Genomic DNA, 21,686 nt, shown 5'->3' on the forward strand with positions numbered 1-21,686 from the left:
ATTCATCAACTTCTAGATTCGAACTACACGAAGTACGTTGACCTCGCTATCAGCTGCTATCTCCAATTCCATTATATAGCAAGCAAGCTGCATGCAGTACGCGTACTTGTGAAGTCTTGCCAAAACTAAATCTACCCTGTATAAGCCTAAGGCCCTGTAAAAAGACTGGAGAAGGATAGAATTTTCAACTAGCACCAAGTCAAGAGTCAAGAGTTTGAAAATGGCAGTAGCAGACGTCAGCGACATTCGCAAAGTGAGTAGATTTAGAGCTAGTCTGAGATTTAAAATAAAATAAAGGTCATTTTGCCTCCAAAGAAGATTCTGCTAGGATCGAAAGCTTAGGCCCCTTTTGACTCTCTATTTAAAATAAAAGTCAGACTAGGGCGAGGCTAACTTAATAAGAGTAAAGTCTAAAGAATTGATCAACAACTTTGAAGTACACGTTCAGGAAAAAACTATGCACTTGATTTTTATCAGGCAAAAATATTATTTCCTGTTCCTCACTTTAGCTTTCTAAAATATGTTCATGAATGGTATTATAGGAAAATATGATGAGTGTTACTCCAAAAATTCCAAACAGTTGTGGGTTTCTTCTGCAGCCTCAGAATAAGAAATTGAGTAGGAATCGGTCGTCACTCCTTAGTCACAGTTCCACATAGAGAGTGCGCATTTGCCATTGAAAACTGCATGCGCGATGAGTGGTGCATAGCTTTAGGACCCCCTGAAGCTATCTTAGTCCCAGTCATCATGGTCATAATAACTAATAATATGGCAATTATTATTGACAAAAAAAATATTAGAATGAGTGGTATAGAAGCTAATAGTATAACTACTCATATAAAGTAGATCTTATGCTACATGGTTATGGCTAAATAAAAATAAATTAGAGAAATCTGTGTTGACAGCTAATCATGTGGAAAAAGTAGCCTTCTGTTTGAATTGTTATCTTTTCTTCTGACTTACATAAGGTTCAGTCTTGGATGCAGGATCTACTGATCCTGTATGTCCAATTGTCCAGCTCCTGGTGATATACAGTCATGACAGTGATGTCTGAAGAATTGACGTGGTCCATTTTGGGAATGTTATTGTCATGATTGCTGGGTAACCGTGACAATTTAAGTGCTTATTGATTATTCTGACACCAGGGCAGGGACCTTTAATATTTTTGCCATTAATTATAGTAACTACTGTGGAATTCTTGATTTCGATTGAGCCGAGTTAGCTACCATGGTAACTTACAGTCAATAATGGCAAAGTTACAATAATTGTATGTCCTTTATGAGTTGTAGATTATTATCACATTTAAGTGCAATTCATACAAACGGGAAGTGTCTCAACAGGAATTATTATACATTGCAAGCAATACTTCCTCAAATTACTCAAAGTTTTTGCGAATATGAGCAATACTGGTATTAATAAAATCAAAGATCGAACTGTCATTGATGATGAATGTTATTTTTCATTCCCCTCAATCCACCTCTTTAGTTCTTGAACTGGTTGATTGCCTTTCGTGATCCTCGTGATATATGGACCAATCACAGAAGTTTCTTGATTGCTGAGGTTCTTTACCACATTCTGGCTTTCTTGCTTATAAGACATGGTTAGTAAATATGTTTGAATATTATGTGTGCCCCCACTCTTGAAAAAAAGTAGAAAAATAGCAGTCCGTCTTACAAAGAGTTACGATTGATTCAAACATTAGTAACTATATGGAAATCCATCAGTGTCAAATTTTTCTACAGGAAATTTGCACAATGTCCTTTGTAAACAAAGAGAAGCACAGTGAATTTTTGAGAAAACAATGCATGAATATACATCATAGCTAGAAAAAATATTGAACAAATATGCGTAATAGATGTTGACGTTGCTGGCCGTCCATATTCGTGATTGATCGGATCAATCGCAACTCTTTGTAAGACGGGGAACTGATGTCACTGTGATCAGTGACTGATCACAGAAATTTTGTCACATTGAATTGTATTGTCTGTTTATTTCTCTCTGAAAGCAACTGAAATTTTATTTTGTGAAGTTCTTGAAATACGACAATACACCAGACGGTGGACTGGACTGTTACCAGAAGAAGAAAAAAAAAATAAATGTTGGAAAAGCTCAGTGATGATGGGGGAATGAAGATTCACACTCATGAAATAATGATTTTGTTATTTTTTCTATGGGGGGGGGGTCCTACAACTCTGATACTACCAAAGTCCACAAATACATCATTGCAATCTTGCTTGATAGTGTGAATTTCACTTATCGTCTTAAGCACTTTAAACCTGTTTTTGTCATTGATTGTTCAACAATTTTACCCGAGTACCCCCTTTTATATCCTCATCCATTATATTCAATTTTTTTCTCCCCTCCTAGCGTTACAGCGTGGCGGTCGATTTGCGTGGTACCTGCTGGCCATCCTCATCCATGCATTCGTGGTTGAATCCATCAGTTACATTCTACCTGATATCGACAACTTCTGGCATGCCCAAGCTACTGTGATGCTGCTGGCAAAGAGACTACCAACGTATATTCTGTGCGTGTGTAAGTGCTTGTAGGCCAGTTGGAAAATATAACACCTTTCCTCTTCCAGATCAAAGTTTGAGGTTGTGATTAAATTTTTCTTAATCTTAAAGAAAATTATTCTAAGTTAGAAACATCTTGACCTGCATTGAATTTGATATAAACTGGGTTCCAAACGAAACTGATCAACTTTTTACAAGAGCACTGCACAGATTTCACGCTATCATTTTGAAATGAACAATATTTTTACACAGGCTAGCTTCAATAATCTTTACTGAGCAGATTGGTTCAATCACAGAGATTCTATAGCCCTCACTTCAATTAGATTCTGAATTCCAAGTCACAAAATGGCAAAAGAAAGACCAGTGAAATTAATTAAACAAATTTCCCAGTTTATTACACATGTCCATCACAGGTATGTTTGAGTGATTGGCTCAAACACAAAGAAGCTACAGGAAGTTAACATAAAAGATTTAAATGACTGGAACAATCTAAACGGCCACACACAGATCCTTTGGGGATGTCCCAGTAAGTGGGTGATAATCTGAACATGGTGTGTGCAGTATAGGCCTATATGTGAGATACTCACAGATCTATACACATTGGTATTTTTTGGGACTAATGATAATATAAGACTCGTATAGGACACTTTCCATCTTGATAAGATGCTCAAGGCGCTTCAGAGCAGAGCAAACACAAATGACATATAACACACGTTTGAACAAGAAGTCGATGTCTGTCAAAAAGCTTTCTTATACAGGTATGTTTCATGGTTGCCCCTAAAGGTGGTTACTGAAGTATGGGTTTTCAAACTCTGTGGAAGAGAATTCCACGGGGTTGGCCCTTCATGAGCAAAGGCCCGCTCCCCTCATGATTTTTTAGAAACTGGACTTTGTAAGGGATTGGATGATGAGGATCGTAAGGTTCTTGAGGTTTGGTAGTTGATTATCAAAGACTTATTGTAACTAGGGGAAGTTCCATTGACCATGTGAAAGATCAAAGGAAGTTTATAATGTCAATCAAAAAAGGTGTATCATATCAATGAAGAAAATAAATATTCTCATTTGTATATCAGGTGATGTGCTACACACAAATCTAACTTACCTGTCAATCTATTATTATTTTATCATCACATCATGAATTGATTATGTAAAGTACATTAGCTAATATTTTCATGTTTTGCCATTCTGGTATCTGATTAAGAATTTAATTGTTTGACTAGCTGCATTTCATGATATAAGCATATTAAGGCAGTTACTTCTTTCATAGTAAAGTTTTAAGAGTGAAATTTTTGCAATTTTTTTTAACAGATTACATGTTCATGTATCCTTCCTTTGTTGCTGTTTCTCGATTACGTCTACCATTCTGGGCGGAGCCATTTGCTCATGCACTAGTGACAGTTCTTCTTGGTGAGTATAATGGATATCACTGCATAGTTTTTCATCATTACATAACTACATTACATTAATTAAAGGCATTGGATAACATTGATTTTACGATTAAATGCTTCAGAAAGGGAAATATAAATTGACCGGAAACACTATCTAATTTCATCACATACACTATATGTGCTCTGTTAACAAAGGCCTTGAAGACATGAATTCATAAAATCGTGGTTTGCGTTGAACTTTCCATTCTCAATAAATGGTTGTTTTCATGGTTTTATAGTTCCAATACATGTAATCTAATTAGTTTAAACCAGCTCTTTGCAAAACTAATGTCCAAAAGTCAAAATTAAAAAATCACTCATTCAGCTACTAAATCAATCTTAAATGTAATCCTTTTGGGTCAGGCAGGAATGACCAAATTTTTGAGCAATGTACATTGTGTCTTTAATCAAAGCCATGAATAGATGCAGTGGTTTGTTCAAGCCCGGTTCATGTCTTTCGAATGGTGATGTTAAAGGACAAGTCCACCCCAACAAAAAGTTGATTGGAATAAAAAGAGAAAAATCCAACAAGCATAACACTGAAAGTTTCATCAAAATTGGATGTAAAATAAGAAAGTTATGATAATTTAAAGTTTTGCTTAATTTCACAGAACAGTTATATGCACATCCTGGTTGGTATGCAAATGAGGAGACTGATGATGCCATCCACTCACTGTTTCTTTTGTATTTTATTATATGAAATATTCTAATTTTTTTATTGTCAAGTGAAACAATGATTAATTTCTCCCTGAACATGTGGAACTAGCATTGTTTAATACCATATGGTTCAGTCAAGTTGGTCCTTATCGTCAAATCTGTAAATAATGAAATATTGCATAATTCAACCAATAATCAAAAACAACAGAAATAGTGAGTGAAGGACATCATCGACTGTCATCTATGTGTCACTGGAGAAGAAAAAGGGTGAAATTTTAAATGTCGTAACTTTCCTATTTTACATCCGATTTTGATGAAATTTTCAGTGATATGTTAGTTTGATTATTCTCTGTGTATTCAAATCAACATTTTTCTGGGGTGGACTTGACCTTTGAAGGTCGGTCCCAGATCTGTTGCAATGAATAGTCATGAATGAAGTAGGCTTACACTAGGATGCAAAAGCTTTCGGCAACTCAGTATTTATTTGCTGACAAATGTCAAAGCAAATCATCTTGTGATGTCGAGTTAAGTCGTCTACCGTGTGTGTTATATAAATGTAAACTTATTTGTTACAGACATTCCGTATGATATAATGGGTATTAAGCATCTATGGTGGACATGGCATGACACCGATCCAAACATCTATGACCGTTACTACTGGGTACCGATCACCAGCTTCTTCTTCTGGGCGACATTCATGTGCAGCCATAATTTCCTCTTCTTCGCTACTCCGCGTTGGCTGGGGAGCAAAGCCGGAAAATATGAGAGCAATTCGTGAGTCATTCATTTGAGCTGATATTGTACGTCCTAATTTCAATGATATTATCAAGTGATATTGTGATCAAGTAGTTCAGGGTTTATTTTCGCAGGCCAAGCAATATATACTTTAATTCTCATTGGCAATTCCAGCAGCCTGCTTACTGACCAACAACTTTTATTGCTTGCGGTACAAAAATTACTTAGGAATTACATATTTTACCAGAAGGTTTTACGTTTTAATACTTGACAGAAGTCAAAACTTCAAAAGCCTGAGGAAACAATTAAAAAGAACGCAAAATTGAGCAAAAATTTAATAGGAAGACTGAATGATTTGTCAGATAAAGTATGAATAAAGCAAGGATTTCCTTGTAGGCTTTTGAAACTATGAACTTACAGGTTAGTTTTAGGTTGGGTTCTAAATCAATCCTAAAATAAGGATCATTTGAAAATATTGTCTTTGTGGCAAATGCTGCTTGAGATCCCCGTACTTTAGCAAATAACTTCTCAAAGCAGGTCATGTATGGTTTCTGTCTAGATTGTACATTAATTGACGTAAATCAAATTGATAAATCCTTCAAGAGATTACAGGAAATAAAGAAGAAATTTGAAACTGATAATTGGAAGATGTCAGTATCAAATGCAGATCTTTACATAACATAGTTTGGTCAATATTCCCTACATTATCTTTTTTTTAGTCAGCATCCTCCTTCTTACAAAGGGTTATTACTCTCATGTTATGGTGTCACTCCCTCCCACTTGTCTTGATTATCGTTCAGACCAACCTCACCACTTCCATGATAATAATAGCCATTTATATAGCGCCATCTATCTAGAAATATTCTATTCTGAGGCGCGATGTTATTATTACCCCTGCTTTAACTCGAGCTGCCTTTCAGCGCTCATTGCCTTCAAGGACTTAATCCTTCCGAGTACCCATTCACCTCACCTGGGTTGAGTGCAGCTCAATGTGGATAAATTTCTTGCTAAAGGAAATTACACCTTGGCTGGGATTCGAACCCATGACCCTCTGTTTCAAAGTTAGAAGACTAATCCACTGGGCCACAACGCTCCACACTTTCCTTCTTCACCATATCATTCTATGTAAACTTTGGTTTTACTTTTCTCATTGTTATTTTTCAATGTCATTATATTTTTCTATTTTTTTTGTTTGTTTTTTTCGCTCCAGAATGTCGATGGAGATCATCAGTGCGACTGTGGCTGGGGTGTTTGCGTTTCCCGTAGCAACCATCCAATTCATCATCATCTATCACATTCCTCATGACGTGTACGGTGTTCCTACGGGATTCTGTCTGGGTGTACTGTTTGCAATCTACCTGCTGGTGGTATGGATGGGGGATAGGAAGCCAGCGGATGATGCCAGACCGTTTGGAAAACATGGTAAGATGATGATGATGACGATGATGATGGAGATGATAATGATGGTGATGGAGATGATGATGTTGATGATAAAGATGATGATGATGGTGAGGATGATGATGGTAATGGTGATGATGAGGAGGATGATGGTGTTGATGATGATGATGATAATGAGGATGATGATAGTGATGATGATAACGATGATAATGATGATGACAACGGTGCTATAATAGTGTGACATATATAGTGCACATTTCCACTTTGCAGTCTGCTAAGTTCACTTTCAACTAATGTATAATAATGCCAGTTATTTCATATCTTTTAGTAGGTTCTCTGTTTTCTCAGAGATTTTAAACTCCAGACTATTGTTAGATACCAGCAGATGTCTAATCTTGAGTTGGGATTGGTCGAAAGTGTGATAACAAAACGTATTTTGTGGGATGGGGTATAAGTAATATGAGAAAAATTTAACAGATGATAATTTGAGGAAAGGGCCCCATTTACAGGTGTGTCTGTCACTCTTCTCATTATAACTTGTATACTGCATGATGCTTGATGTCCGAGATCACTAATTCTTTAATGTCTTTCTCTTTCCCTCTCTCTGTCTATTCTCTTTATTTTTCTCTCTCTTCTGTTCTCTTTTCCCCTTTCTCATACCCCACTATCTTTCTCTTTTTCCCTTGTATTTGTTCCAGGTGGGACACCATTCTTTGACAGTGTTGGTATAGTGGTATTTGCCCATTATCTTCTCTATCTGTTCATGGTATACTTTATGAACCCTGAAACCTACCAGTCTACTGGAATCCATGAAGAGACCGGTAACTGCAAAGACCAGGTTACAATGTACACTGCTTTAGGACAGGTAAGTCTGTGGTTGGTAGTGATAATAATTATGATTGTGTGGAGCGTTGTGGCCCAGTGGATTAGTCTTCTGACTTTGAAACAGAGGGTCGCGGGTTCGAATCCCAGCCATGGCGTAATTTCCTTCAGCAAGAAATGTATCCACATTGTGCTGCACTCAACCCAGGTGAGGTGAATGGGTACCCGGCAGGATTAATTCCTTAAATGCACAAGCACTGAAAGGCAGCTTAAGCTAAAGCCGGGGTAATAATGATTATAGTAACAACAACGTGCCTTGAAATAGAATATTTCTAGATAGATGGTGCTATACAAATGGCTATTATTGTTATTATTACAAGTATTTATATTAGTAATCAGTTTTGTAAAGCACATGTCACATACCATTTAACATCAGTATGTGCAATTAAATTTGGGTCCTAAAACCAGTCTTAAGTTAGGTAAATTATTTCAAATTTGTTATTGATCTCCGGTCAGCTCCTTGAAACCAACCAGGGGCTCATTTCATAAAGAGTTGCAATTGTGCTATTATGGCAACTACCATAGTGACCTTGATTTTTATTAGCTACTGAGCCCTGTTTTCATGGTAGTTGGCATACTGGCAAAGTTACAACAGTTGTAACTCTTTATGAAATTCCAGCTCTATGTAGGCCTATAGATTGAATTTAATGTCAGTTGCAAATCATATGAAATTTTGTCAGTTCCAGAAAGTATGTATCTGCGCTGTTCGGCCCCTAATACCTTGGCCTTCCTGAAATGATTGGTTTATATTTATAATTCATATGAAAGGTTGAAATGCATTCAAAAGTTTCTTGATTTGAGCGGTTCCTAAAGTGAAATACAAATGGAGAAAAATTGGTGTTGTTTGTACAAAAAGAGAGTTAATTATTCTATTTGATTGCCAAAGAGCAATGTGCAATGATTGCAAATAAACTCCATGCAACAGTCTCCAAAAATCATTGTTCTCTTAGCAAGGATGTGACTTTTCAAACTAAAGTCTGATTTCAGACTTTTACAACTTATCTTCAGCCATGGAAACCTCTTTTTCATGTCGGAATCCCAATGGACTATTAAAATCTATGTGGCATCCCTGTAAGACTCTTCTATTAAGATAAAAATGTAATAATCCTAGGATATATATGTTTGTTCTTCCTGCAGCTTGCCTACAAGCAGAAATACTTATGTACTTCAAACTATGATGAGAACTACTTTGACTGGCACTGCCTTCCAGGTGAACAGCCTCCTAAGGTACCGGTAATCACATTTTCTTACTATGAAATATAAGACATCTCGGGTTAGATTATAAGAAAAAAGAAAGAAGATCTTTGATTTCTTAGTACTTGATTCAACTTCATCTTCAACTAGTAGAATGTTTATAACTTCATGAATTGATTCAAGTTCATATAGTATTATACTCAGAACAACAAAATCTTTTAGATGTGTGTTTCACTTGAGTTGGATATTTTCAGATATTCAAAGTATTTCATTAATAAATTATTAGATAAATTCTTCTTCTCCCCCTCCACCATCACCTTTTTCTTTTTCCTCCTCATCTTCCTCTTCCTTCCTTCCTCCTCTTTCCTCTCCTCCTTATTCTCCTGCTCCCCTCGCCCTCCTCTTCTCGCTCCTCTTTCCATTCTCACCCTACAGGATAACGAGCGATGGTACACCATCTGTGGAATGGACTATCCAAACCACTTTGAATACTGCATGGTGGTCACGACCCATGTCATCTTTGGTCTCATCGTCTACTATCAGATGCTCGCAAGGTCTGGCAAAGACATCAACCCATCAAAGATGTATAAACACAAGCAAAAGTAAATCATAGCATCTCAAAAGGGATTCTGTCTCCCTGTGTCTCTCTCTTCTTTCTCCTCTTTTCATTCTTCTTCCTCTTTTCTTCCTTCTTCTGTCTCTTCTTTCTTCTTTGTCTCGTGCTCCTCTTTCTTCTCTTCCTCCAGAACCCATGTCATCTTTGGTCTCATTGTCTACTACTAGATGCTAGCAAGGTCTGGCAAAGATATCAACCCATCATAAACTCAAGTAGAAGTAGTTGTAGCGATTTTGGACAGTGGATGATCTTTGAAGGTTTGCATGGTGGTAGAGCCAATGTAGAAGGGGCTTCGGGATTACCATGTGGTTAGTCCTGAAAAGGAGTGTGTGTTTGGATTGTGGAATTTAAGAGAAGTTAATGAGACATTAAAATGATTAATAAAGATCTTATCTCATCTCACCATGGAGCTATTAACATAAAGCTCCATGATCTCACCTACTTTTTGCTGTCAAGACTCTTCAACTCACCTTCTCTACTCCCAATCCAAGTCGTCACAGTTCCAAATTTCATCTTGTCTCAATCGCTCTTATTTTTATTTTTTGCATCAGTTTCCTCTGTTTTATTTCACCATCCATTCTTTTCCAGGAATCACTACATAGTGATCCGTAAACCTCTTCTATGTTGGGAGAAGAGAGAGGGGGGTTTGTAACACAGATCCCCAACAATTGATAATTAGGGTATAATATGAACTTTGACCATTCCAAACTCATCTTTTTTATCATTTCCACATTTTTAAGGGTAAATTATGGCACATCTCCATGTGATTTTTTTTCTTCTAATTTCATACCATCAGTGTTATTCTGTTAAAAGAATTTTATTTTAAGATCTTCACTTCGATGCCAGGTCATGAATATTTTGCTCCTTTATAATAGATTGATTTTAATCAGAATATAATTATTTTTATAAGGGAAAGGAGGAAATTCTTTTTTGTATACCAAATTTTTGTTGTGCGAATATCTCACTGGCGATAAGTTCAAGTCTACTCTGTATGTATGTGTAAAAATCTCGGTGTAACATGAAATGTTATCAAATAATGTAATCTATTTGTGACATAGAAATGAAGGACAATGGCATGTTGATCTAAAATGAAAAAAAAAATAATGAGATAGCAAAGCAAGCCTTAATGTAATTCAAGTTACAATATTATTACAATCAACAAGAATTTCATGTGAATGACTGGTAAAAGGGTTATACTATTAATACAGTAAGATAGCTGTTGGATTTTTAGATGAAGTGCACAAAAAGTACTTATTTTTTATGTAAAAATTGTAATTATGTGATACATGGTGTATATATATATATAGACTCTCCCACCAAATCACTCAAGGTTCAAGAAAAACAAGGAGGTAAAGAAAGACCATTCATGAAGTATAACAAACTTGCCTTGTGAAGTAAATAATACAGAATAGGAGATGATACAGAATTTTACGGTATCTCCTATTTTTAATATAGAAAGAAAAACTATATATTTTTCATTAGTTTTATATGTTTAATACTGTGCGGGTTTTATGAGCTATTATAACAGTACAATTTTAACAAACTTAGAAGTTGATCATGAGGTAGATAAGTTAGTGACCCTAAAACTCTATTTTGTATTCAAATGTGCCAAGGATATTTATGTTACTACATTTATCATCTACTAAGAGTAGAATGTGTTAAACACTTTTATGCAATCCAAGGGTATCATTGCTTGTGCAATGTTAACAATTATGTTTTATTGATTTTACAATCAAGTGCACTTGATACAGTACTGATATGATTAAATGTGATCATATGCTTTTTAATGACCATACTTCCAGTTGTTTGTTGTGTTTATGAAGAAGTATGATTCTGTAAACACTTATTTTGATGTTGCAATTAAAGGTAAATGCTAGTTTTGGTAACAATATCAAAATTGAGTTCGTACAGAATCCAATGAAATGACCACCAAAGTGTCTGTTTGTATAAATAAAACCTATGTGCCAAAGGATTCTGGAAGAAATTGTGTATAAAGAAATCAGCAAATAAGCACAGGATTCAGGTAGAGCATCGAGCCCGACACTCAAAGCAATAATTATACACCGTCCCACGTGCGCTTATCTGTGTTGGGGAGCTTCAGTCTGAACATTTTTCAGCATAGATTTCAAGATTTCACAAAGTTCAGTTTATGTGACTGTACCAGATCTAGATCCTCAATGATATACTGACAAGCCTTGTCTTACAGACTTTCTCATGAAATCAGTGTTTACTGCAACTACTGGAATTTCTCTTTAATCAATGGGTCCTAAATTGGTTTGATTTAGACCCAAATTTATTGCAGCACTGTCACTTTCATCTTAGAATTCATATAGTTTTGGTATTATTGCTGCATTGAAAAAAAAACTATTTCCAGAGAGTGTGAGAAACAACAGCAGTGAAAAAAAGTATTGAAAACATATCAATACCTCAAGCACCTAACTAGGTGGATACGTGTGCTGTACAAATCCGATACTATTTCTTACAATTTATTTTTACCTTCCTTTGAAATTGAGTCAATGTATATGTGTTGTGAGAATGAGAGGGGAGGTTGGGAGATAGAAATTGAGAAGAATTGAAAGGGTGAATAATAAGTAGTGTGCAACCTATGAAGTGAAGTAAACTAGGCATTTCTAACACTTTCATTTTAACTTCTCTCCTGCTATTCTTATCTCTGCCATTTCTACCCATGCTGTTTCTACCTCTGCCATTTCTATCTTGCCACTTGTACCCCGCTTATTTACCCATCCAATTTACCTCTGCCATTTTTACCCCTGCAATTTCTACCTTGGCCATTTTTAGCCCTGAAAAACTTATACCTAGAAACCTAAAATTTTCAAAATTTTAGTGACAAAGATCGCCCTAATGTTACATTTTGTTGGATTATTCTACTGACCTGTTAAAACATCAATGGATGATGCATGTATTTCTTGTACAAAGTTATAGCTGTAGATGGCGCCAATCACTTAAAATTTACAGTTGGCAGCAATAATGAATAACGGTAGGCAGTGGCGCCCATGTATGATTCATTTGGGCTAGTGGCCTACCTCTTAGAATCGCCTTTATCTGGGTTCATGGATGGGTCGGAAATGAAATTAGAAAAATGGTGCCAACACTGGCGTACAGATGGGAGGTGGGGGCTTGGGACCATCCCCCCCCCAAAAAAAAAAAAAAATCACGACCATGCATGCAAAAAAAAGAGAAATAGGAAAGATTTTCTGAATATTATTAAATCCGTCACTAAATCAGATTTTTGTATTAAAAAAGGTATAACAAAAAATTGTTGTTATCGCAGTTTTTTTTCTTTTTTATGTATTATTTTCACCATACGCAATGACTGGACCCCTCAAATTGTTCACTCGTCATGCTACTTGCTACCAATAACAGCAGGGCCAGCTGGGAAACAGTTTTCGGAACTGAAGTGGCTACCCTGGGTAAACATACCGTTATTATTATTACCAATCCTCAAGTAAATCACTGTCATGGATAAATTACAGGATGAATGAATTAAGTCAATCAATCAATTTATCAAAAGTAAAATTGGAGAAAAAAAAATTGATATTTACAGGATAAAATCTTAAAAATCCGGTCTTTTTCTCTAGAGATTGATGGAAGTATTCAAAGCGGATGAAACCAAGATGAGATGAAAAGCCAGTCTCATGGCCTCTCTGAAGAGATTAGAACGAAATTAACAATAGTTATGCTCAGTCCCACCTCCCATACCAAGCTAATATCGATCAGAGTTATTACGTAATGTGGAATGGCAAATTATTTATCGGTTTGGACAAGGTTTTATTGGTGTGACCGCAGTAAACCATGTCCGCACAGATCAGTCTGCTCGATGAGTAGATTATAAAAAAAATAAAAACGCGCTTGGACCAAAGAAGATTTGGTCCCAGAAGGGATTTGAATTCCAAATATCTTTTTAAAAGCAACATTTATAAACTATATGTCGCTCAGTTGTGATAGAAATGTAACGATTCTATATTATTCACATCCATTGGATATAATAATGAAATCAATGTTCAGTTCTTTTATAGCGCCTAACGTATTGGTCTATATACTGTCGCTGAGCATTTCTCTTCATGCATAAGAAACAACTTTAAGTACAAATTAAGATATGGGATGAGAAAGAAGTGGAAAGTGTCGACACTGAGCACATTACATGTTTTAATTTTGTTTTTTAATTTTTACTCATCCAAATAATTGCCCTCTTATAAATTCTACTACTAATAATAATGATAAAAATAATACTAATAACAATAAACAGGGGCCGCGGAAGCGCTCACATTATTCCAAATCCGTGTACAAAAACGTTAAAATGACAATATATGATTTTTTGCATGGTCCCCCTACATTTGGCTTAACCCCCCCCCCCCCCCGCCCCAACTTTGAAAACCGTTCCGCGGCCCCAGATAATAATAATAATAATGATAATAATGATAATAATAGTAATAATAATAATAATAGTATTAGTAATGATAATTATAATAATACCATTCCAACTTTAATAAGTATATCTATAAGGGTAACACCAAATTTCCTTGTATTTTTGAAACCTAAGTGAAACCAAGTTTAGGGTTAATATTTTACAAATATTGAAGTAGGTTACTTATTATTTCAGTGCGATCAAATTGAACTTTGCTCGCGAAGAAGTAGGTTAGATATTCATGTAGACAGTCGGCAAAGTTTGACCCACAATTGAGTGACTGCGTTTTCCCAATATATTGTTCGATGGTTACTGCAGAAAATTAATGTCTACCGCGGACATATCATTTTTAAGTTAAGCCTGTTTGTATCTTCATTTTAGTTAAGATTTATGCGCTTTTGTGGTACTGGCATATATAAAGTTACTTTCTATTTAGTATTGTGTACCTTTTAGTACTTAGTTTATTATTTTCTCCTACCCTTTTCTTAACTGGGATTTTAATTGGCGAATGGTAGGTCTGCTAGCTCTTTTTTTAATGTCTACTTTGCATATACATTTTGGCTTCATGTTTTATCTTGTCCTTTCTTAAGTAGTAATAAACTGAACTCCTGGATTCAGCCATGAGCGAGTATAGAGGTCTATCATACAATCCTTCCAAAAGCATTAAAAGGGGGAATTACGTCGTTGAAGCCTAAATCTCAATACACCAGACCATTAAGGTCAAGTACATTATTCGCAATAAGAAAAGGGATGAACAGCGACTATTATCCTATTGTTAACGCTATAATCCTCGGCGAATAACACCTCTTTGCAAACTCCCATTCGCTGGAAACCTCATCGAATCTCAGCAAGGGAGATATAGAAGTATATGAATGGGAGTCAAGGGGAGACGCACAAAGGCGCCATTAATACTATGGAATGCGTGTATTCATGCATGGCGTCTCTTTGGCCGACCCCACCCAACCAAGCCATACAGCAAAGCTCTTTTATCTTTAGAATAAAACGGAGAAAAGAAAAGGAGAAATCTCGTTTGGATTTTCTTTGGCTTTTTATCATGAGGTATCATCTCCGGATTTTCAGTGACTTGTTATTATCACTTCTTAATTTACCCAGAGTGAAAAGGCACCGGGAGCGTAGACAAAAATCGGGCTATATACACAGCAAAAACTGTGGTGTTAACCGGTATACATAGAGGACCACATCAGTTATTTTACACCGGTGTTAAATTGTTGGTGTTAGTTTTACACCTATATGTGTTATTACAACACCTATGGTTGTTACATTTACACTCTTTGGTGTTATGTTCAATCTCTAGGGTGTTATTTTCACACCTCAGGGTGTGGTCCTCTATTAACACCAATTGGTGTCAGTTTTAACACCACGGTTTTTAAAGTCTGCCTTTGAAGCTGTGAAAATGTGAAGCTCTTTACAAGGATTGAATTCTTAATCATAAATCATGCAGTAATATTAATATGGATACTTTCAACTTACAGTTTTTTATTTCAATAATTTCTAAGTGAGTGAAACACTCAAGTGCTGCTTACTAGTATATATTTCAAGGTGTTTTGGCATGCTCATAATTATGGTTATACTCCCCCCTCTCTCTCTCCCTCCTCTTTTATATCTTTATGGGTTTATAGGTGATGGGATGCGAATCTCCATTTGCATTTAAGAACTAAATTTCTGTATTTTTCAGCGATTTGAATTCATTCAACAATCATTTCGAAACGATTTTATAAATATGCCCAAATAATTATGGCGATAATCTCCAAAACTGTTAGAATTCCTTTTCTTCTCCTTCCGTCTTCCACAACGCTTGCAGAATAATCCAAAGCTACAATGCTTCAAAATCTTTAATGACTTAATTGTAAATGTATGTTATGAAGACAGGGCCGGTATATGGAAAACAGTTACAACCGAAGTGCTTCTCTAAATAAAATTGTCTGACAGATGAATAATAGGAAAGAATACTTTTATCAGATCTGTTTCACATCCGTTCTTTTATAATAGGCCTATTTTGTTGACAAATACTTCATGATGGACAAAACTTATACCATGGTCACATTTGTTCTACGGCGGCCGTACGGCGATTCGAAAACAGCCGTTTTATCAATTTTGATTCAAACCACCTATATGTAGTTGGACAAAAAAATGTTAAAACGGCTGTTTTCGACTCGCCGTACGGCCGCCGAAGAACAAATGTGACCATGGCCATGGCATTAGTGAATCGAAATCTTAATGGTAAAAAATTATGATATGATTTCAAATCGGAATCTTTATAGTAGAAAATTATTATACGATTTCAAAATTATATTCAGCCATGAAAAGTGTTTTTTTTTTAAATTATCTTGAAATAATAAAGAGTTATACTTTCATAATGACGTAACTATTATTATTCATCAAGTTTGTTTGTATATACTTTATTTCGACATTATAGGCACTGAATTTATTCATATCGTTGTTATTGTTATGAAGTCTTTGTATAATAATATTATATTGCTTCAACTAACCACAAGGCTTGTTCCTTCGTTGCTATCTTACTAATATTCAATCAAATGTTCAGTTGTTTAGTTTTTTTATACTTTGCATATTATGTATGATTCTTTATAAAAAAAACAACATATTTATATATAGATTTTATGTGCAAATATATTGGAAAATTTGAAATTATTTTCGGTGTTTTTGGTCAATATACTCTTTTTAATTTATACTGTACGTAGGACTATTATTTTGATTGGCTTTCCTTTTTTAATCATAATAGTTGCAGCTTTGTTGTTAGTGTAGCCCAAAATCATGACACAATGACAATGGACAGTGTTTTACTTTATAATAGGGAAAATTATAATATTCTGTATTTCTTATGATACAACACAATATAAATAATGCATTGGAAAATCATCATTTTACGTAATTAAGCAGACAATTTCATTTAATGAATTTTCCATCCGATTTCGATGAAATTCTCATGGTGAAGGTATATGGTTTGTTTAAGTTCTATGTTTTGCACTGTAATAAATATTGGGTAAAATTTAAAACCTGCACGAGCGTAATTATATGTGTCCAACCAATTTGGGGCAGTATTTTACCCAACGCAGGAAGCATATCATGCAGTAAGGTTGAAAAAAATGAGCAGCGATTACTTTAGAATGGGCAAAATTCTCATCACACTTGATAGATAAAAATGCCCAATGTTGGTTGGACACATAATTACCCTAATGGAGTATTTTTACCCAATATTTTTTTAGAGTGTGTGCGGAATAAAGTTCCACTGCTAGATGGTATTATATATACATGTTCTATCGAGAACACACACACACATTTTTCTTTTCATAATTAACACCACGTTGTGGAATATGATAGACCCGTAGTAAATTTCATTAATTTGATCTGGACTCAATGCAAAGTCGACTGATGTGTAACTTCCACAAAATCCCACAGGGCTCTGGGAACGAATTTTTGATTGGGGATGCTGAAGTAAATTTGAAAAAAAAAGGTTTTCAGTACAAAAGGGAGATCAAATTAGTGCCGAGAAATTTAAAAGCAAAAAAAAGGGGGTGGGAAGAGAGGATTTCACTAAAAAATGAAGGTAATTTCGGTCACATTTTCCCATTTTTACACATCTTCCAGAATACCTGGGGTGCTGCCTAAGGAGAATAATACAGGCATCAACCCCAAGGATTTTTTTTTTGGGGGGGGGGTGCCCCCAGCAGCCCCGCTTCCCAGTGCCATGGAATTTTATGACTAGTAACGTTCCAGTGGCAAGTTATGTACACTACAAAAAAAACCCCAGTGGTTTCAAAACTATACCAGTCAGTTTTGTGAGAAGAATGTACACAAGTGTTGAATTCATGGTGCTAATTCAACACCTAATGTCGTTTTCTTAACACCTGCCTAAGGATGTGGTCTGAACAATGACTTGTGTTGATTCTAACAACAAACCATGCAAAAATTCACAATCAGATGGTCACTTTAACTTTTTTGTATATACGGTTGGAAAAAAGTGGGGGCTGTAGCCCACCCACCCAGCCCCCCCCCCCCCCCCCCCAGTTCCGATATCTGACATAATTTTTACTTTGATGGCTTTATCACAAAAGCCTGAGGAAGTGGAAAGGTAAATTCACCTCACAATCCTCTATGTCCTTATTTCACTCTAAACGTCAAGGATATAAATAAATCTAGATCCCGGGGGGGCCACTTCCATTCACGAGTGGATACCATGCGCGACCATGGGGTCTCGAAAAGCACCCTAAACACGTAATTTCCATATTCTGAAAATGCACCCCTCAACAAGTATTGGCGTGTGAAACCCTACCCTTAACAAGTATTGGAAACAAAACGATACTCTTGGCAAATATTCCCTGAAATGAACCCCTAAACAAGTACAGGAATGTTTTATTGTCACGGGTCCTTCGGTCGTCGGCTTTACCTTTTTTGGTTTAGTACGACCCCACCTTCTACACCTCGCGCAAATCGGACTCTAAACACGTAGTGTTGGGGCAAAAAGGACATCCTTTATAAAACATTTAATTTTGTTTTATCATCCCCGCAAATTCGACCCTAAACACGTAATTTTCCTAGCGAAATAGATACCCTTTTTTCATTATTTTTGTGTTTTTGACACCCTTATCACGTTACGTACGTAACGTGCCCTATCGTGAAAAAGACATCCTTTTTACGTGTTTTTTTGGTCGCGCATGGTATCCACTCGTCAATGTAAGTGGCCCCCCCGGGATCCAGATATGCTCTCAATATAGTGACCAGCCAATATAGGGTTTATTTCAAATCTTAACGATTGGCTTTTAAATCTAAAAGATTTAAATCCAAATGTCCTACCTTTATATTTCAATCCACAAGGTTTGAATGTGAATATGACTTTGAGCTGCATGGTCACTATTCACAGCCTACAAAACATCATACAATCATGTCATCAATGAATTCACAATGATTTCACAATAATTACAATGCAGAACTGAGATCTATAGATCTATCATAACTCCGATTAGGCTTTACACTGCAAAAACTCTGGTGTTAATTTAACACCAGCCTGGAATCTATATATATCCACACCAGAGAAGTGTTAAACAAAAAAAAAACACCAGTTTCCTTTTGGTCTAAGACCAGATATGTGTTTATACAACAATTAGTTTTAAAACAACATCGGTTTGATTCCAAACTGGTGTTGTTTCAATACTTCTCTGGTGTGGATATAATGTAGGTTCCGGGCTGGTGTTAAATCATTAAATCAACACCGGAGTTGTTGTTTTTTTTTTTACAAATAGTCAATCCAATTCACACCCTGTCTTCAGCATTGATAGATACCTGATCAATCAATCAACCGTGATTTAAAATCATCAACATTATACATTTTATTTTCATTGACCTTTGACCTGGCATTAAAAATTTTAAAAAATATAATCTTTAATTCCATCATGGTTGTATAGTCATGACTCGTGACAATAACGGTATCAGTCACGCTCGATCGACTGCCCTTGGCCTTTACGTTACCCTGAGGTCTATTATATGAATTATGAAGTATAATGCCTTTTTTGTCGAGTTATCCCCACAATTGGCACTTGGTCTTCTTCAAATTTCTATTTAGTCTCAAATCACTCCGCTGCATGCTTCTTCTATTCGTTCTATTTGCATTTAGCCCATTTTGTCTAATTTCCAGTTAGGCTATACACATTTCGTCTAATATCATCTTGGTCTTCAACCATTTCATCTAAAGGAGTATGATTTTTAAAAAATGAAGACATGTAGAAGATAGAGCATTTGTACATTCCCCTAATGACATGAATGACAGCGAGTGATTGTTCGAGCAATTAAAGGGATGATCCAGGCTGGAAATATTTATATCTCAATAAAAGAGGAGTAAAATTCACAGAGCAAAGTACTGAAAATTTTATCTAAATGGGATAACAAATAACAGACTTGTTGAATTTCAAAGATTTGCATTATTCCGGTGGAACAGTTTTAGGAATGTCTTTTTTAATATTTATTAGGTGGGCTGATGATGTCATATTCCAATTGTTATGTTAATGAAATTAGGTTTATTGAAATTGTTTCTATCAAGAACTAAAACAATTGGATTGACAACTGATTAAGTACATTGGTTATTTATTGCTGCAACTTATTTCATTATACTGGGGACACACCATTTACACATGTATGAAAAAATGAAACATTTATTGATTTCACGTAATAACATAAGAAAAAGAAAAGTGGAGATGTGACATCATCAGCCCATCTAATCAGTAGCGGACCGTGACCCGGAGGAGACAAAGCATGGGGGGGCACTGCATTGGCGGCGGAAGCCAAAAATTTTAGGAGGGGACAACCCAAGAAAAAAATTTGACAAGCAAAAAAAAAAAAAAAAACGGTTCTCAACCTAAAAATTTTAGGGGGGACGCGTAGGAAAATAAATTGACAAGCAAAAAAAAAAAAAAAAAAAAAAAAAAGCTCATCAACTACAAATTTAGGGGGACCGTCCCCCCCCTCCTCAAATTTAGGGGGACACGTCCCCCCCCGTCCCCCCGCCTATGGGGCACTGCATTGTTTGTGAACAATGCCGTGCCCCCCCCCCCAATGCTTTGTCTCCTCGGGGTCACGGTCCGCCACTGCATCTAATTGATACTCATGACGATGTGCATATAACTGTTTTCACAAAATATTGACAAACTTTAAGATTCAATAATATCAAAGTTAATATTTTTTATCCAATTTTGATGAAATTTTTAGCATTTTGCTCTAGAATTTTTCTCTAAGAATTTTGCTCAAAGGATTTATTTATTTAGATATAAACATTTTCAGCCTGGACCATCCCTTTAATGGTATGCTTTGACCAATTGAGACTATACCAAGTTCGCCTGGTTAGCCATGATGGTTTTAGACGATCTGAGAATTATAGACCATCTGGTAGTAGACAAAGTGGGTTTAGCCATGATGATGCTAGACAATTCGTGTTTATATCCTGGGGGGGGGCAGGGGGCGTGACTTAAGGCAAAAATTAAAAATTCAGAGGAAAAATAAGTCCCAGGCGGCACTGTCAGGGGCACGAAAAACTCAAAACAACAGGGGGAAAGGACTAAAATGAAATAACAAAACACACAAAAAATAAATTAATCTAACTACCCTCACACTGTCCATTATTTTGTAGGTTGATTCAATGCATTAAATCAAGTCTGTATAGCTCTATAGACTTTTGTAGAGATTGCAGTCACTTCACTCACTTGATTTAAAAAAAAAAATCGCATATTGTTCTAAACTCATTTTTACGGAAAACATCGGAATGCAGATTTTGCAGAATTTCTTCTATATATTTTGTAATTAATGCAATCTCTAGCTGACGGCGGCAATCTCAGGGGGGCGCAGAAAGTGCAACAGAGAAAGGGAAAAAGGAAATGAAATAAAAAAAAAATTATATATATTCTGACTATTTTCACCCCGCCCCATGCATGTAGGAGAATGTATCAAAATAAAAGTTTTTATAAAATTGAATTTTATTTTCTTAAACTATGATATACATATGATACCTCTCATAATTGCATATTCGTATCAATGTTATGCTTCTGAAGCTCAATAATTCTTGTAAGTATGAGGTTGACTTTTGTTTAGGTTTGGCATTAACCTATAAGGGTGGAAATTTTAAAGGGCGCAGAAATCGGAAAAAAGAGGAAATTAAATGAAGAAAATATCCCTGAAGAGTTTAAGGTTCCATAATTTTGTTGAATTCGCAGGGGTGTATCAGGGATCAGTTGTCGTGGGGGCGGGGGTGGAGCAAGAGCCAACAATTTATGCTATATCGATCATGATGTGAACAGGGTTTTTTTAATGTT

General features: G+C 35.8%; 1 protein-coding gene across 1 annotated transcript; it reads left to right on the plus strand.

Moving 5' to 3' along the window:
* The first annotated feature begins 134 nt into the window (after nt 1-134).
* On the plus strand, nt 135-11,255 carry LOC121431721. Its single transcript, XM_041629383.1, has 9 exons — nt 135-253; nt 1,486-1,600; nt 2,368-2,535; nt 3,825-3,923; nt 5,176-5,374; nt 6,546-6,757; nt 7,432-7,598; nt 8,753-8,842; nt 9,245-11,255. The coding sequence occupies exons 1-9, from the start codon at nt 221-223 to the stop codon at nt 9,413-9,415; spliced, it is 1,254 nt and encodes a 417-aa protein (XP_041485317.1). The 5' UTR covers nt 135-220; the 3' UTR covers nt 9,416-11,255.
* Nucleotides 11,256-21,686: the final 10,431 nt, after the last annotated feature.

The sequence above is a fragment of the Lytechinus variegatus genome, chromosome 18, assembly GCF_018143015.1.
Source record: "Lytechinus variegatus isolate NC3 chromosome 18, Lvar_3.0, whole genome shotgun sequence".
Lineage (NCBI taxonomy): Eukaryota > Metazoa > Echinodermata > Echinoidea > Temnopleuroida > Toxopneustidae > Lytechinus > Lytechinus variegatus.

Bases quoted from the DNA above. Each gene is read 5' to 3' on its own strand.
- LOC121431721 (XM_041629383.1), top strand. From the start codon at position 221: ATGGCAGTAGCAGACGTCAGCGACATTCGCAAA. The intron at 3,924-5,175 runs GTGAGTATAATG...TATTTGTTACAG, and splicing joins ACTAGTGACAGTTCTTCTTG to ACATTCCGTATGATATAATG. The intron at 7,599-8,752 runs GTAAGTCTGTGG...TTCTTCCTGCAG, and splicing joins TGTACACTGCTTTAGGACAG to CTTGCCTACAAGCAGAAATA.